General features: G+C 42.2%; 1 protein-coding gene across 1 annotated transcript; it reads left to right on the top strand.

The window, feature by feature from the left end:
* The first annotated feature begins 8,747 nt into the window (after window positions 1–8,747).
* TDRKH (tudor and KH domain containing) lies at window positions 8,748–16,049 on the top strand. Its single transcript, XM_068538196.1, has 13 exons — window positions 8,748–8,871; window positions 9,952–10,058; window positions 10,667–10,756; window positions 11,611–11,715; window positions 11,826–12,147; window positions 13,034–13,194; window positions 13,383–13,555; window positions 13,775–13,839; window positions 14,118–14,269; window positions 14,501–14,602; window positions 14,865–14,961; window positions 15,168–15,255; window positions 15,415–16,049. The coding sequence occupies exons 1-12, from the start codon at window positions 8,748–8,750 to the stop codon at window positions 15,218–15,220; spliced, it is 1,551 nt and encodes a 516-aa protein (XP_068394297.1). The 3' UTR covers window positions 15,221–15,255; window positions 15,415–16,049.
* The last annotated feature ends 1,194 nt before the right edge of the window (window positions 16,050–17,243 follow it).

Here is a 17,243-nt window from a genome sequence, read left to right as displayed (position 1 = left end):
CTGATTCCTCCAGCTCCATTTTTTTCCCTCAAGACTGCTTTGGCTATTCGGGGTCTTTTGTGTCTCCGTACAAATTTTAAGATGATTTGTTCTAGCTCCGTAAAAAATGCCATTGGTAATTTGATAGGGATTGCATTGAATCTGTAGATTGCTTTGGGTAGTATAGTCATTTTCACAATGTTGATTCTTCCAATCCAAGAACATGGTATATCTCTCCATCTGTTGGTATCATTTTTAATTTCTTTCATCAGTGTCTTATAGTTTTCTGCATACAGGTCTTTTGTCTCCCTAGGTAGGTTTATTCCTAGGTATTTTATTCTTTTTGTTGCAATGGTAAATGGGAGTGTTTCCATAATTTCTCTTTCAGATTTTTCATCATTAGTGTATAGGAATGCAAGAGATTTCTGTGCATTAATTTTGTATCCTGCAACTTTACCATATTCATTCATTAGCTCTAGCAGTTTTCTGGTGGCAGTTTTAGGATTCTCTATGTATAGTATCATGTCATCTGCAAACAGTGACAGTTTTACTTCTTCTTTTCCAATTTGTATTCCTTTTATTTCTTTTTCTTCTCTGATTGCTGTGGCTAGGACTTCCAAAACTATGTTGAATAATAATGGTGAGAGTGGACATCCTTGTCTCGTTCCTGATCTTAGTGGAAATGCTTTCAGTTTTTCACCGTTGAGAATGATGTTTGCTGTGGGTTTGTCATATGTGGCCTTTATTATGTTGAGGTAGGTTCCCTCTATGCCCACTTTCTGGAGAGTTTTTATCATAAATGGGTGTTGAATTTTGTCAAAACCTTTTTCTGCATCTATTGAGATGATCATATGGTCTTTATTCTTCAATTTGTTAATATGGTGTATCACATTGATTGATTTGCGTATATTGAAGAATCCTTGCATCCCTGGGATAAATCCCACTTGATCGTGGTGTATGATCCTTTTAATGTGTTGTTGGATTCTGTTTGCTAGTATTTTGTTGAGGATTCTTGCAACTATATTCATGAGTGATATTGGTCTGTAATTTTCTTTTTTTGTAGTGTCTTTGTCTGGTTTTGGTATCAGGGTGATGGCCTCATAGAATGAGTTTGGGAGTGTTCCTTCCTCTGCAATTTTTTGGAAGAGTTTGAGAAGGATAGGTGTTAGCTCTTCTCTAAATGTTTGATAGAATTCACCTGTGAAGCCATCTGGTCCTGGACCTTTGTTTGTTGGAAGATTTTTAATCACAGTTTCAATTTCATTACTTGTGATTGGTCTGTTCATATTTTCTATTTCTTCCTGGTTCAGTCTTGGAAGGTTATACCTTTCTAAGAATTTATCGATTTCTTCCAGGTTGTCCATTTTATTGGCATAAAGTTGCTTGTAGTAGTCTCTTAGGATGCTTTGTATTTCTGCGGTGTCTGTTGTAACTTCTCCTTTTTCATTTCTGATTTTATTGATTTGAGTCCTCTCCCTCTTTTTCTTGATGAGTGTGGCTAATGGCTTATCAATTTTGTTTATCTTCTCAAAGAACCAGCTTTTAGTTTTATTGATCTTTGCTATTGTTTTCTTTGTTTCTATTTCATTTATTTCCGTTCTGATCTTTATGATTTCTTTCCTTCTGCTAACTTTGGGTTTTGTTTGTTCTTCTTTCTCTAGTTTCTTTAGGTGTAAGGTTAGATTGTTTACTTGAGATTTTTCTTGTTTCTTGAGGTAGGCTTGTATAGCTATAAACTTCCCTCTTAGAACTGCTTTTGCTGCATCCCACAGGTTTTGGGTCGTCGTGTTTTCATTGTCATTTGTCTCTAGGTATTTTTTGATTTCCTCTCTGATTTCTTCAGTGATCTCTTGGTTGTTTAGTAACGTATTGTTTAGCCTCCATGTGTTTGTGTTTTTTACGGTTTTTCCCCTGTAATTCATTTCTAATCTCATAGCGTTGTGGTCAGAAAAGATGCTTGATATGATTTCAATTTTCTTAAATTTACTGAGGCTTGATTTGTGACCCAAGATGTGATCTATCCTGGAGAATGTTCCGTGCGCACTTGAGAAGAACGTGTAATCTGCTGTTTTTGGATGGAATGTCCTATATATATCAATTAAATCTATCTGGTCTATTGTGTCATTTAAAGCTTCTGTTTCCTTATTTATTTTCATTTTGGATGATCTGTCCATTGGTGTAAGTGAGGTGTTAAAGTCCCCCACTATTATCGTGTTACTGTCAATTTCCTCTTTTATAGCTGTTAGCAGTTGCCTTATGTATTGAGGTGCTCCTATGTTGGGTGCATATATATTTATAATTGTTATATCTTCTTCTTGGATTGATCCCTTGATCATTATGTAGTGTCCTTCCTTGTCTCTTGTAACATTCTTTATTTTAAAGTCTATTTTATCTGATATGAGTATAGCTACTCCAGCTTTCTTTTGATTTCCATTTGCATGGAATGTCTTTTTCCATCCCCTCACTTTCAGTCTGTATGTGTCCCTAGGTCTAAAGTGGGTCTCTTGTAGACAGCATATATATGGGTCTTGTTTTTGTATCCATTCAGCAAGCTTGTGTCTTTTGGTTGGAGCATTTAATCCATTCACGTTTAAGGTAATTATCGATATGTATGTTCCTATGACCATTTTCTTAATTGTTTTGGGTTTGTTTTTGTAGGTCCTTTTCTTCTCTCGTGTTTCCCACTTAGAGAAGTTCCTTTAGTATTTGTTGTAGAGCTGGTTTGGTGGTGCTGAATTCTCTTAGCTTTTGCTTGTCTGTAAAGCTTTTGATTTCTCCATCAAATCTAAATGAGATCCTTGCCGGGTAGAGTAATCTTGGTTGTAGGTTCTTCCCTTTCATCACTTTAAGTATATCATGCCACTCCCGTCTGGCTTGTAGAGTTTCTGCTGAGAAATCAGCTGTTAACCTTATGGGAGTTCCCTTGTATGTTATTTGTCGTTTTTCCCTTGCTGCTTTCAATAATTTTTCTTTGTCTTTAATTTTTGCCACTTTGATTACTATGTGTCTTGGCGTGTTTCTCCTTGGGTTTATCCTGTATGGGACTCTCTGCACTTCCTGGACTTGGGTGGCTATTTCCTTTCCCATGTTAGGGAAGTTTTCGACTATAATCTCTTCAAATATTTTCTCTGGTCCTTTCTCTCTCTCTTCTCCTTCTGGGACCCCTATAATGCGAATGTTGTTGCGTTTAATGTTGTCCCAGAGGTCTCTTAGGCTGTCTTCATTTCTTTTCATTCTTTTTTCTTTAGTCTGTTCCGCAGCAGTGAATTCCACCATTCTGTCTTCCAGGTCACTTATCCGTTCTTCTGCCTCAGTTATTCTGCTATTGATTCCTTCTAGTGTAGTTTTCATTTCAGTTATTGTATTGGTCATCTCTGTTTGTTTGTTCTTTAATTCTTCTAGGTCTTTGTTAGTCATTTCTTGCATCTTCTCAATCTTTGTCTCCATTCTTATTCCAAGGTCCTGGATCATCTTCACTATCATTATTCTGAATTCTTTTTCTGGAAGGTTGCCTATCTCCATTTTATTTAGTTGTTTTTCTGGGGTTTTTTCTTGTTCCTTCATCTGGTACATAGGCCTCTGCCTTTTCATCTTGTCTATCTTTCTGTAAATGTGGTTTTTGGTCCACAGGCTGCAGGATTGTAGTTTTTCTTGCTTCTGCTGTCTGCCCTCTGGTGGTTGAGGCTATCTAAGAGGCTTGATGGGAGGCTCTGGTGGTGGGTAGAGCTGACTGTTGCTGTGGTGGTCAGAGCTCCGTAAAACTTTAATCCACTTGACTGTTGATGGGTGGGGCTGGGTTCCCTCCCTATTGGTTGTTTTGCCCGAGGCAACCCAACACTGGAGCCTGGGCTCTTTGGTGGGGCTAATGGCAGACTCTGGGAGGGCTCACGCCAAGGAGCACTTCCCAGAACCTCCGCTGCCAGTGTCCTTGTCCCCACAGTGAAACAGAGCCACCCCCGCCTCTGCAGGAGACCCCCCAACACCAGCAGGTAGGTCTGGTTCAGTCTCCCCCAGGGTCACTGCTCCTTCTCCTGGGTCCCGATGCGCACACTACTTTGTGTGTGCCCTCCAAGAGTGGGGTCTCTGTTTCCCCCAGTCCTGTCGAAGTCCTGCAATCAATTCCCACTAGGCTTCAAAGTCTGATTCTCTGGGAATTCCTCCTCCCATTGCCGGACCCCCAGGTTGGGAAGCCTGACGTGGGGCTCAGAACCTTCACTCCAGTGGGTGGACTTCTGTGGTATAAGTGTTCGCCATTCTGTGAGTCACCCACCCAGGAGTTATGGGATTTGATTTTACTCTGATTGCGCCCCTCCTACCGTCTCACTGTGGCTTCTCCTCTGTCCTTGGACGTGGGGTATCCTCCTTGGTGAAGTCCAGTGTCTTCCTGTCGATGATTGTACAGCAGCCAGTTGTGATTCTGGTGCTCTCGCAAGAGGGAGTGAGAGCACGTCCTTCTACTCTGCCATCTTGGTTAATCCCCCCCTGTCTTTGTGTTTCTGACTTACTTCACTTAGTATGATAATCTCTCGGTCTGTCCATGTTGCTGCAGATGGCATTATTTCGTTCTTTTTTATGGCTGAGTAGTATTCCATTGTATATATGTACCGTATCTTCTTTATCCATTCATCTGTGGATGGACATTTAGGTTATTTCCATGTCTTGGCTATTGTGAATAGTGCTGCTATGAACATAGGGATGCATGTATCTTTTTGAATTATAGTTTTGTCTGGGTACATGCCCAGGAGTGGGATTGCTGGATCATATGGTAATTCTATTTTTAGTTTTCTGAGGAACCTCCATACTGTTTTCCATAGTGGCTGCACCAACTTACATTCCTCAAGTGGTCCCATTTCTAAAGGTAACCATTTAATAGTGTCTTCAGAGTAGAAAGGCAATTCAGATAGAGGATCACTAGAATGAGTACTCAAAGGAGGATAGAGGGGAGCAGTAGTTAGTTTTAGGTACCATTAATCTTTCATGAGCCTTCTACAACAATTCTTTCAATGAGGCTATTTTGAAATTTTGGAGCTTTTTTGGGCTTCTTCATATCACTTAAAATGGGTACAATAGTTTAAGATGAGAGCTCTCTAAAATTTTAACAATTTGGAAGTTTTTCCAATTCAGAGGATCCAAAGCTTCAAAAAGCTAGCCCTATACAAATATTTCTCCCTGCTAACCTAATTTGTAAAAGAGAAACTCTTACCACTGTTTCCAGTAGACCCTGCAGGCAGACATCCAGGAGACTGCCAGCTTTAACTGCATGCAAAAAAATCAGTTTTGGAATGCAAAAAGAGAACCCAATCTTGGCCATTTCAGGGTGGGGTTTCCTCTAATTTCCAATTAAGTACTTGCAAGCATACGTAAACCCAGCTGGTATTCCCATAGGTGGCTGTCTGTCTCCACAGAAGCTGTTTGGCCTTTGAGGCACGATTTCCCATTATTAATTTGGTAGCCTAATTCAGATATGAGATATGATCTGAACAGCGTTATGGGGACCGTGTGGTGGATCAAATGTGTGCTGCTTCTGAGTCTAGCTCCCCAAGAATGTTACGCTTTATGGTTGGGCAGGTACTTCTGCCAGTGGGGAGGTTTGGTCAATGCATGGTGCAGATACACAATGCACAGTAGAGAGAGGAGGCCAAAGGGCAGAGAAAATTTTTTATGTTTAAATTATCCTTGACTTGCCTTAGGATATGAAATTTTATTGCATCACATGTGATTTATTAAAGTGAAAAACAGAATGGTTGTAAGTGTATTGATGGGCTAGGGAGTAAGACTATGAAGGCGGAAGTGACATGTGTCAGAGCGAGGATACTTAAGAGGGTACATCCTGTTCCCCTCGTAAGGGTAGGTTTAGAATGTAAGGCTGTGAAGATGGTAGGCAGAGATTAGATTATAAAGAACCTTTCATGCCACTGAGCTTACATGTAGGCAGGAGAGTTGCTGAAGAATAAGAGGATGTGTATTCATTCAACAAATTATTATTGACCAAGTATTTATTGAGTGGCTACTGTGTGCTAAGTACTGAGGAACAAAACAAAACAAAAAAATTCCTGCCTTTGGGGAGTTAACTTTCTAATGGGGAGACAATCAAAGTGAACACCTTCCAGGTTATTATAATGACTGACTTTTAATCATAGTGAAATGGAAAACTTTGGAAGGATTTGAGCAGATGAATAGCACTATTTGACTTACTCCAGCTGTTGTGTTGGGAATAAACTGGACAATGGCAAAAGCAGGGACGTAATTAAGAAGCAGTTGCAATAATCTAGACAAGAGATAATGGTGGTTTAGAGCAGATGGTGGTCATAGCAGTGGAGAGGTTAAAAAGTGGTTAGATTCTGGATAATTTGAAGGTAGAACAAATAGGATTTGCTGACAGGATGGATGTGCTGTTTGAGGGGAAGAAGAGTAAGATTTTTAGCCTAAGGAGCTGAAAGAATGGAGTTGCCATTAACTGAGATGGCAAAGACTACAGGAAGAGGGTGAGATCAGGAGCTAGGTGTTGCACCTGTTAAGTTTGAGATGCCTATTAAACATCAAATGGAGACATCTCATAGGCAGTTGGATATACAGACCTGGAGTTCATGGGAATGGTCCTAACTAGATCTGTGAATTTGGGGATTAAATCAGCATATAGATAAGGTTTAAAGCCAAGACTGACTGAGACTTGATGAAATCCCCAGAGAAGTGAGGTAGAACAAAGAGGGCAAAGGACAGAGCCCTGGGGCACTCCAGTGTTTAGAGGTTAGAAAAAGGAGCAGGAACCAGCAAAGTAGACTGATGGAGCAGCCAGAAAGGGAGAAGGAAAACCAGGAAAGAGTGATGTGAAGCCAAGGGAAGAAAGTGTCAGAGAAGAGGGAGTCACCAGCTTTGCCAGACCCTGGGAGGGGTGGGGGTAAAAGGAGGACTGAGAATTGATCATTGAATTCAGCAAGTCCAAGTCACTGGTGACCTTGACAAGAGCAGTAAGAGTGGATTCAAGAAGAGAAATCGAACACAGAAGTATTGACACTCTTTGAGTTTTCTTGTAAAAGGAAGGGAAAAATGAGTAGTATTTAGAGGAGTAAGTGGAATTGAGAAAGGATTTTCTTTAAGAAAGGAGAAATAATAGCATGTTTGTCTGCTGATAGAAAGATTCAGTAGAGCAGAAAACATTAATGATGCAGGATAAGGAAGGAGAGCAACATTTATATGGAGCAGAGATAGTTCATCAATGGCCACAGGAAAGAAGATAGAATATTTAGGCACAGATGGAGGTAGGTGGGTCAGTTTGGAAGTTTGTTAATACTTTCTCTGAATGCTTTACTTTCTTAGTGAAATAGGAAGCAAAGACATCAGTTGAGAGGGAGGATGGAGAAGGAAGCACTAGAGGTTTGAGAAGAGGCGGTATGAAATAATTGGGAGGGTGAGAAAGTACATGGAATAAAGGAATAGAGTGAGGGACATACTGAAATATGCTAGGCAGGACTTCCCTGGCGGCGCAGTGGTTAAGAACCTGCCTGACAATGCAGGGGACACGGGTTCGAGCCCTGGTCCGGGAGGATCCGACATGCCGTGGAGCACCAGGCCCCGTGCGCCACAACTGCTGAGCCTGCACTCTAGAGCCCGCGCACCACAACTACTGAGCCTGCGTGCCACAACTACTGAAGCCCGTGTGCCGCAACTACTGAAGCCCATGTGCCACAACTACTGAAGCCTTCGCGCCTAGAGCCCATGCTCCGCAACAGGAGAGGCCACCTCAGTGAGAAGCCCGCACACCGCAACGAGGAGTGGCCCCCGCTCGCTGCAACTAGAGAGAGCCCATGTGCAGCAACGAAGACCCAACACAGCCAAAAATAAATTAATTAAATAAATAAATTTTTAAAATATATATGCTAGGCAGCAAAATGAAGATACAGTGTCAGAGAGAGACTAATAGCAAGAAGGCCATTGCAGTGGTCTAAATGAGATTTGATGAGCTTCTGAATCAATTCAGGTACAATATTGGGGTCATTAGCGTATAGGTAGTAGTTCAAGCTTCAAGTATGGATAAAATTGCCCAAAGAGAGCAGACTGACAATAGCAATGGATAGAGACCACTGGAAGACAAGCTCAAAACTCAGAACTCCTCTAGGTAAACAGGAAAAACCATGGGAAATAGGGCACAGAGGTAAGATTAGTTAAGGCTTATATGTGCCATCCAGGTTGATTACCTGGGAAGTTGTAGTTTTGATGAAGGAACAGGAGAGAACCCCATTTCACTGTCAGATGAGGAGTAAGTAGAAATACGGAGTACAGATAGTAAATAGACCACACTTCCAAGAAAGAAAAGTAGAAGTAGCAAAGCCTAAAACTAGGCCTGGAAAGCCATTCCTTTGGCAGAGACAACAGCTTCTGGAAAGACCAGGAGGTATAGAAGTGCACATATAAGGAATTTTAAATAGTTTGATATGAAAACTAAATTTTTTAAAATATTTGATGCATTTAATTTTTTGTTCCTTTGTCTTTTAAAACTGATCAGTGTATAGTTCTCTTTGGGGGAATTGGGGAGGGAGAACTAACCTTCTATTTAGTTGTATGTATATGTGTCCCTTAGCTAACTTTTTTAAAAAAAATACCGAGACTTTCACATGAAGTAGACTTTGAGACTGCTCAAGCTCTTGAAATTGGAAATTAGGCAGTAATATTCTTCTTAATGTTGTAATGTGTTCCCATTCTCTACCTGTCATAAAAGTTGTATGAAAGCTCCTTTTCCTTCATTTGCTTATTTTAGGAAGCAGCAGAAAATGTCCACTGAACGGACTTCTTGGACAAGTTTGTCCACTATTCAGAAAATAGCACTGGGCCTCGGGATCCCAGCCAGTGCAGTGGTTGCCTATATCCTATACCGCAGATATAGGGAAAGCAGAGGTATGTGAATCCATGGCTGTACATATGGAAATGTTTAAACTATGTTCTGGCCTTGTTAAATTGAAATGAAAACTTCCATTCCAGACTGGGTATCATTTGTTGGGATGTGATTGGCTTTCTCTGAGGGATCTTTTTTTTTTTTTTAATCAATTCATTTATTTTTTATTTTTGGCTGCATTGGGTCTTCGTTGCTGCGCGCGGGCTTTCTCTAGTTGCGGCGAGCGGGGGCTACTCTTCGTTGTGGTGCACGGGCTTCTCATTGCGGTGGCTTCTCTTGTTGCAGAGCACGGGCTCTAGGTGCATGGGCTCCAGTAGTTGTGGCTCGCGGGCTCTAGAGCTCAGGCTCAGTAGTTGTGACACATGGGCTTAGTTGCTCCGCAGCGTGTGGGATCTTCCCGGACCAGGGCTCAAACCCGCGTCCCCTGCATTGGCAGGTGGATTCTTAACCACTGCACCGCCAGGGAAGTCCCTGTGAGGGATCTTTGAAACAAAGTTTTTTATTTTCTATGTTAATGTGAAGCTAGTCTGTGAAATAAAGAACTCATTTTATAATTCTTTTGATCTCTTCCCTCAGCAACACCAACACTACAATGGGTTCTTTCTTTCTCCTTTTTTTAATACCCATACACTTGTTTATATTTTCCTTCTATTGTTAGAAGGCTAACTGTCCGGTCCAGTTTCCCCACAGGTTGGACCTAGGGAGTAGGACCTAGAGAAATGATTTACGTACAAACAAGAGAAATTCTGAGCCTAGTGGGCTCCTCAGGCAACTTCTAGCCTTCATTCTTCTCCAGGAGTCGTGTCTTGGGAGAAGTAGTTTGCCCAGAATCCATCACCCCTTCCTTGCAGAACCAAATGACTTTTCCCATTTTAGCATATGAAAACAGTAGCCCAGAGAGAATACCCATCTTCTGGTCTTTCAGGACCTTTTAATTCCCACTCAGATGCTACTTCTCCTTCTCTTTGTGGTTGAGATCCTCAGTTTATCTCTTGCATCCACATCTCTTTGATAGCTAGATTCAGGGGAGGGCAGGTAGTAGCTTTGGGTATTATCTAAGTGTGATCTGATGATCTATGCAGAAGAGCGGCTGACATTTGTTGGGGAGGATGACATCGAGATAGAGATGCGAGTCCCCCAGGAGGCTGTGAAGCTCATCATTGGCCGGCAAGGAGCCAATATTAAGCAGGTAACTGTGTGAGCAGGCAACGGCTTTCCCAGGGATTGATTCTGTTTTCCCTCCTCTGCCCCCATTCCATAAAACCCACTCACACTATGTATATTTTAAACAGAAAAAATACAGGAACTTTTTAGCTAACTGCTATTTTCCTTCTAGAGATGAGTACTTCTCCCTAGAGAATGGGTGACTTAACTTGAAATGGGGATTTTTAATTGGATGATTCTCAGCCTGGTATAGCTTGAATCATTCCTTTCTACTATGGAATTATGAACTCTCATTAATTGACAGTAACTAATTGCTCCCTGATTCTTTTTACCATCTCCTGTTGTTCAGTTGGAATGTCAATAAAATAAAATAATTGATTCTCTAATCCAAATTAGGGGGAAAGAGTGTTCTAAACACAGAGAAACTGTTTTGGATTAACTGCTATTTGGGGTTACCTTTGTCTCTAATCTCCTTCCATAAGTACACGTAATTGAGGACTGCTTATAGCACCCTGATTTCACTGACTACTGTGTCCAGTTCCATCTACCTCCAGGGTTAGGTTTAGAGTATCCTTGGCTGACCCAGATGAGAGCTTGTCCAGCGTGTACTACCACATATCCTTTTCTCTGCAGCTACGAAAACAGACAGGTGCTCGGATCGATGTGGACACAGAGGATGTAGGAGATGAGCGGGTGCTGCTTATCAGTGGTTTTCCTGTTCAGGTGTGCAAGGCCAAAGCAGCAATTCATCAGATCCTGACTGAGAGTACCCCAGTGTCTGAGCAGCTCTCAGTTCCCCAGAGATCTGTGGGCAGAATCATAGGTACCACTGGACAGCTTCCTCTGCTGTTTCCTTTTTTGTTTACCTTTGCCTTTCTTTCACACCTTCCCAAGGGTTTCTCCTGGCCTACTTCCGCTTCACCTTGCTGAGAAAAAAAGGCAGGGATGTTGAGACCAGAGCTTTACTTTTTTACAGAAGTAAAAGCAGTGGTAAAGCAAAACTCATTACCTCAAGAAGTTGTATGATCTGAACCTTACAAATAGGTTCCAGAAGGGTTCAGGTAAATGTATTTACCTCAGATATTTAAAGGGAAGCTAAGGATGCTCATTTTATCCCAAGTCTTTCAAGACAGTGCTCTAGAAAGCACCTATTATGCCTTCCCCGGAGCATTCCTTACGCTGCTGGTAGAGGCAGAGAAATGTCCTGTCCCTGGTCCAGTGTTTCACACACTGTGGAGGGTATCTTCTAATGAAGTGGGGATGTAAAGTATGCCGAGTGGCCAAAAAATGCAAGTGACATAACCACATTAACCTAGCCAATGTGTAGAATTTAAATAAAATGGATAGAGCAAATAATCCAGTATTCCCCTTAGTATAATACAGATTTCGGTAGCTCCTGCTTTCCATTCACTATCTTCCATTCTGTTTAGTTTGAAAATGAGAACTGACTCTCCCCTCCTAGTATGTACAAAACAGTGGTGTCTCTAGTAGTTAAGGTTAGTGAGGAGGGAAGGACAGGTTTTTATGTATTATGCAATGCAGGGAGAGGCGGCGAGACAATTCGTTCTATCTGTAAGGCCTCGGGAGCCAAAGTAACCTGTGACAAAGAATCAGAGGGGACATTGCTACTATCAAGACTTATAAAAATCTCAGGAACACAGAAGGAGGTGGCAGCAGCTAAGGCAAGTAGCTGATAGATTTGAATTGTATCTAAGAGTGAGAAGAACACTTTACTCCATCCCAGGTCAATATCTGGCCATGTAGATATCATCCCTTGTCTTATTTTCCACAGCATTTGATACTGGAGAAAGTTTTAGAAGATGAAGAACTTAGGAAGAGAATTGCTCATTCTGCAGAAACCAGAGTCCCACGGAAGCAGCCAATCAGCGTAAGAAGAGAGGAAGTGACAGAGCCAGCTGGGGCTGGAGAGCCAGCTTTATGGAAAAACACTGGCACTAGCTTGGAGCAGGCTGCACCTCTGGCAGTTCCTCCCCACAAAGGAGGTGGCGACACGTCTGTTGTAGGACCAGAAGAGCGTTCCTGCAAGAAACCTAATGATGACAACTTTCAGAAGTTTGGAGCCCACACCAGTCCAGAGACATCCATGTTTGAAAGTAAGTAAGAAAGAGGGAACCCATGAGCCATATGGAAGATTGAAAAAGTGGCTTAGATAAGCCAAAATAGGAAACAATAAAAAAAAAAATTTCTATTTTCTCGACTACACTTACAAGTCTTTAATCACAGATAGGACTTTCTGGCAATATTTTACTTGGGATTAGTACTAAACACAAATACTTTTTTTCTGAATACAAACCAGCTAATAATTATAGAAAACAATATAGAAATATGCTAGTTCACAGGAAACTAGTCTGTGAGTAATACATCAAATAATTGAATTACATGGTATTCTTTCTCCAAACCTATTTATTTAAATAAGTAAAATACTGAGTGCAGTTTTTTTCCTGAATCATTACTGTTTTAAAAAATCGACACCATTCAAGAAGAATAAAAAGGCTGTGGGCTTTTTCTTCTATGTATAGGTACTGGGATGGGCAGGGAAGACCAGGGCCCCTCAGAGGTTCATAGACTTGTCCAGGGTCACATAATGAGTCAGTGGTAGAAGGGGATCTGGAACAGGCCCACATCTGTCCATGTGTCTTCTCCCTGGTCCATGCTGCAGCTAGCATATGGGGATTTCCCTTCATTATAACTGGTGGCTGATTTGAATACATGGCAGATGACTAAGAATGTGACCGAACTCTTATTACTCAGATACATAGAAAGGAACAGAACATAGCTTCGTATTTTTCTTCAGGATGTTCTTGTATGATGCATCCAGTTGTCCCTCTAGCCATTTTTAAATGGTAATAGCCACTTGGTATTTGTACCTCTCACCCTCCTGATGCAGTCTTCCCATTTCAACCAGAGATGATTCTAATAATGGTCACCATATTAGTTAATAATGATTCTGCAGCTTAACTTGCTTATCCCTGTGGTTAGTCCCCAGTCCGGACTTCAGTTTCCATGCTGATGAATTCCTAGAAGTCTATGTCTCTGCCTCTGAACATCCTAACCACTTCTGGATCCAAATCATTGGCTCCCGCAGCCTGCAACTGGATAAGCTTGTCAGTGAGATGACCCAGCACTATGAAAATAGTCTGGTGAGTTGCCATAGGGAGAGGGCAGGGGTTTGATGGAAAGGGGGCATATCTTTTTCATTGTGACATATTCTCTTCCCTTTTCTGTGGAGCAGCGGCTTGTTCTTCCTTCCTTCTGGTATCCACTGTTTATTTTTTAGCCTACCCCTTCCTAACTCTGCCCTCTCCTGCCTCCTCATCCCCTTGTGTAGCCTGAAGACTTGACAGTACATGTAGGAGACATTGTCGCAGCACCTTTACCTACAAATGGTTCCTGGTATCGAGCCCGGGTCCTTGGCACCTTGGAGAATGGGAACCTGGACCTCTACTTCGTTGACTTTGGAGATAATGGAGATTGCCCACTGAGGGACCTCAGGGTGCTCAGGTCAGCGTGGGGGCCAGGCTGGAGTCTCACTTACTGACTCAGTCCTGGCCATAGGGTGGTGAGCTGTTGGCACTTATCACCATGGGGCGTTGGAAGAGAACCTCTTTACAGTGATCAGATGATTATCATCTTCTGCTGGGTTAACTGCTGTCTAGAAGCCAGGAATATAAGAAGGCCCTTCTGGCACTAGGATTCTAATTTCAATTTCTTTCACTTTAGGAGTGACTTCCTAAGCCTTCCATTTCAAGCAATAGAGTGTAGTCTGGCACGGATAGCCCCCTCAGGTAAATTAGTCCTATTACCTATTGACTTTGCCTCCATATAGAATAACTTTCATAGAGCACATGGGAGGGAGTCTCACATTCCCAGGCTTTTTGAGCTCAGGGGGCTCAGGTGCCTTTTCATCACCAGTGCTAGAAAGCAACGGCCAGAAACTTGCCTGGCAGTGAGACATAGGTGCCTTTTGAAGTAGACAAAGGTAGTTCCAGTTTTCCTCCAGGACATAATCCCACCCCCGTCAGCACTGACCCCTTCTTAGGCGCTCTCTACGATTTTTTACGAGGTGAACAATGGGAAGAGGAAGCTTTGGATGAGTTTGACAGACTCACTCACTGTGCTGACTGGAAGCCCCTGATGGCCAAGATCTCTAGCTACGTCCAGTCTGGGATCTCAACTTGGCCCAAGATCCACTTATATGATACTAGCAATGGGAAGGTAAGACTGGGGTTCACACGTTGCTCACTGTCTCTTCAGTGTATTTATAGCCTCATTTACTTTTTCTTTCCCAGAAACCCTTACTTGATGATATTTCTAACTCGTAAGATCCTACTTACTGAACCACCAAAGGAATTTTTTAAAGTATCAATCCTAGCTCTTCTGCCTTATTTCCTCTGATTTGCCCTTCCTTCAGAGAGAACATCATTCCCTTTTCATCTTTCTTCTCAGAAACTTGATATTGGGTTAGAATTAGTCCGTAAAGGATACGCAGTTGAGCTTCCTGAAGACATGGAAGAAAACAGAGCTGTCCCAGTAATGTTGCACGGTGTGGTGAGTGAGCCATTGTAGCCATTCAGGGTGCTGCTTTGGGGCAAATCTGGTGCCTTGAGACAAGAGGGTGTCTAGTCGTGCATGACAGTTTGTAGAGCATTCTCTTCTCTTAAGGACTCTGAGTTGCTCCACTAGTTGATCAAAGGAGACCTTGGGTGCCTCAGCAGCCAAACCAGATTCTGTGAGCAAAATGATGGGACGGCTTCTCCTTTCCCACCAGCCAAACACATTCTTCCTTTTTCTCTTGTTTTCATCCCTTCAGGCCACAGAAACAGATGTCTCTCTCCGCAGCACGGTCACTGAGACCAAGAAGAGCCCTGGAGAGATGGCAAATACCCTGTCCTGCCTCAGTTTATTAGGTACAAACAGCATTTGCTCCCTAGAGCATCTCTGGAAGTTACCATTTCTTAATCAGCCTCTCCAACTAGGGAGGTTGTTAAGACTTACCTCTTAACCAAGGTGGTCATCGAGCACCAAGAAGCCCATTTTTTTTTCCCTGAGCCTCAGTGGCAGTGCCTGCTAAATTAGGGCAGTATCTAACTTTATCCTCATTTCCGCTAAATAGAAGCTGCCTCTATGTCTGGTGATGATAACCTTGAAGATGACTACTTACTCTGAAGTCACCTTCAGTTGCCTTAGCCATCCGCTTTGCGGTAAGTAAAGCTATCATCTATCTGTAGCAACAGGAAAGTAATTAGGGTGACAGCAGGGGCCTTGCCTCTTTCCCATAGCCCATCTTACTACTACTTCTCTGCAGCTTTACTTTCAGACTGAGCCCTTTCAAGCTTTTTGTGTCTTTGTGTCTTTGGCAGGATTTGGCATAAGATTTGGTGCCTGGAGAGAGGAGCCTGTGATAGAGATCAGTGCAGTTCTTCCTTCATTATATACACAATCTGGCTTGCTGTGGACCAAATGCATTTGCTCCTTCCACTGGACTACCAGAAAGTGTGAGGGGTGGAGGGAGACAAACACATGCCCCTACTCCACCACGACCCCCTGCGCCCCTTCCAGTGTTTGAGTGCTGCTGCGCTACTTCCAGCCTGCTCAGCGTCCAGCTCGTTCCCCTCGGCCAGTCACAGAGCACACTGCTGCTAGGCTGTGTCCTTTTGAGGCTGGGAAACAGCCAGGGTTTAGTTATTGGAAATGATGATTCTGCAGACTTCTGACTCACCTCATCAGGTGACTGGTTAAGGAGAGTTTTTTGAGTGGTGAACTCAAAGACTGCAGTTGAGTCAGGAGGCAAAGGCAAAAATCAGCATAATTATATTGAAAAGCCTCGGGAAGTGGGAAGAGAATACTGCCTCCCAGCCTCAACTGCTGATATGTTATTGGAGACAAGTTTTTTGAAACAGTGCTCCAACTATTTCCCATAGTTGAGAGGTAACTCAGGAAATATTCTAAATTGCTGGTATAGTATCTATAATATATATGTATACACACACAGCCATAGAGAGAACTTATGTAGCTGTTCAAATCATTTGGGGGGTCCTTTGCTGAATAAAGTTCTCAAGAAAATTATTTAAAACTAAATGCTGGTTGAATCACAAGGTGGAAACAAGTCTATGGGTATCTTGTGAACTGAAATCTGGTGAAAACTGCCAAACACCTCACACACAGGGGCCCATCTATGAAACATCTGTCCCTCTCATGCACAGATCATATTCTTGCTGTAAAGCAACTTCAGAATTAATCATTCACTAAGACCCTACCTAAAAGGAGTAGATTAGGATTCTAGAAACATGGGTTCTAGGGATAGATCTTTGTTGTGAACTTGCGGGGCCTGTTTCCTTATAGCATCTCTCCATTTCTGACAGTATTTTGAGGATCCAGTGAGAACTGTGAAGGTATTTGAAAGTAATGTGGGTGGTAGAATGATGGCAAATGAACTTTTTTTTTTTTTAAAGATCAGCAAGGTAAAGTAGAAGACTTAAAACTAGTATATAAGGCTATCATATGCAGGATTTTTTAAATCCAGGAATTAGTGACATCCACCCCTATACACATGGCAGCTATATTTTCCCATAGACACAATTTTCAAATTTTATTGTCTTAGAAAAGTCTCAGTACCAAGCAGCAGAAAGGCTTCAGTGAAGGAGCGTCTCTGAGGAGCTTGGGTAGTCCCACAGGAATCAGTGAAGGGCTGCCATTGATATGACATTTCAGACCTTGGCTGCACTCACTCAGTGAAGCAGGCTCGGCCCTGGAATTGGAGCTGCTGTACAACAGGGTCATGAGGCCAGTTAGTCCCCAGTTTCCTCAGCCTTTACGCCTTTTTTTTTTTTGGAATATTTATTTTTTTAATTGAAATGTAGTTGATTTACACTGTTGTGCCAATCTCTGCTGTACAGCAGAGTGACTCAGTTTTACACATATAGACATTCTTTTTTTATATATTCTTTGCCATTATGGTTTATCACAGGATATTGAATATAGTTCCCTGTGCTATCAGTAGGACCTTGTTATCAGCCTTTACTCTTGAGAGGTCCCCTGATAGAAAACATTCATAGGACTTCTTGCTATGGAAAATGATTAGTGTCTCATTCTTAACTGTAGTTTGTCACTGCGTATGAAAGCCTGTTCCTTTAATATGGCCTTTAAGCCTTGTCAGTTTACATTGCATTCTGATGGGTTCCCTAATCCA

The sequence above is a fragment of the Eschrichtius robustus genome, chromosome 3 (assembly GCF_028021215.1).
Source record: "Eschrichtius robustus isolate mEscRob2 chromosome 3, mEscRob2.pri, whole genome shotgun sequence".
In the NCBI taxonomy this organism is placed as follows: Eukaryota; Metazoa; Chordata; class Mammalia; order Artiodactyla; family Eschrichtiidae; genus Eschrichtius; species Eschrichtius robustus.
This window is presented reverse-complemented; position numbering and strand designations above follow the sequence as displayed.

What these genes read in the sequence shown, in the direction of transcription:
- TDRKH (XM_068538196.1), top strand. Translation starts at nt 8,748, where the DNA reads ATGTCCACTGAACGGACTTCTTGGACAAGTTTGTCCACTATTCAGAAA. An exon ending in AGCACTATGAAAATAGTCTG is followed by an intron (nt 13,195 to 13,382) that starts GTGAGTTGCCAT and finishes CCCCTTGTGTAG; the next exon opens with CCTGAAGACTTGACAGTACA. An exon ending in ATGATACTAGCAATGGGAAG is followed by an intron (nt 14,270 to 14,500) that starts GTAAGACTGGGG and finishes CTTTCTTCTCAG; the next exon opens with AAACTTGATATTGGGTTAGA.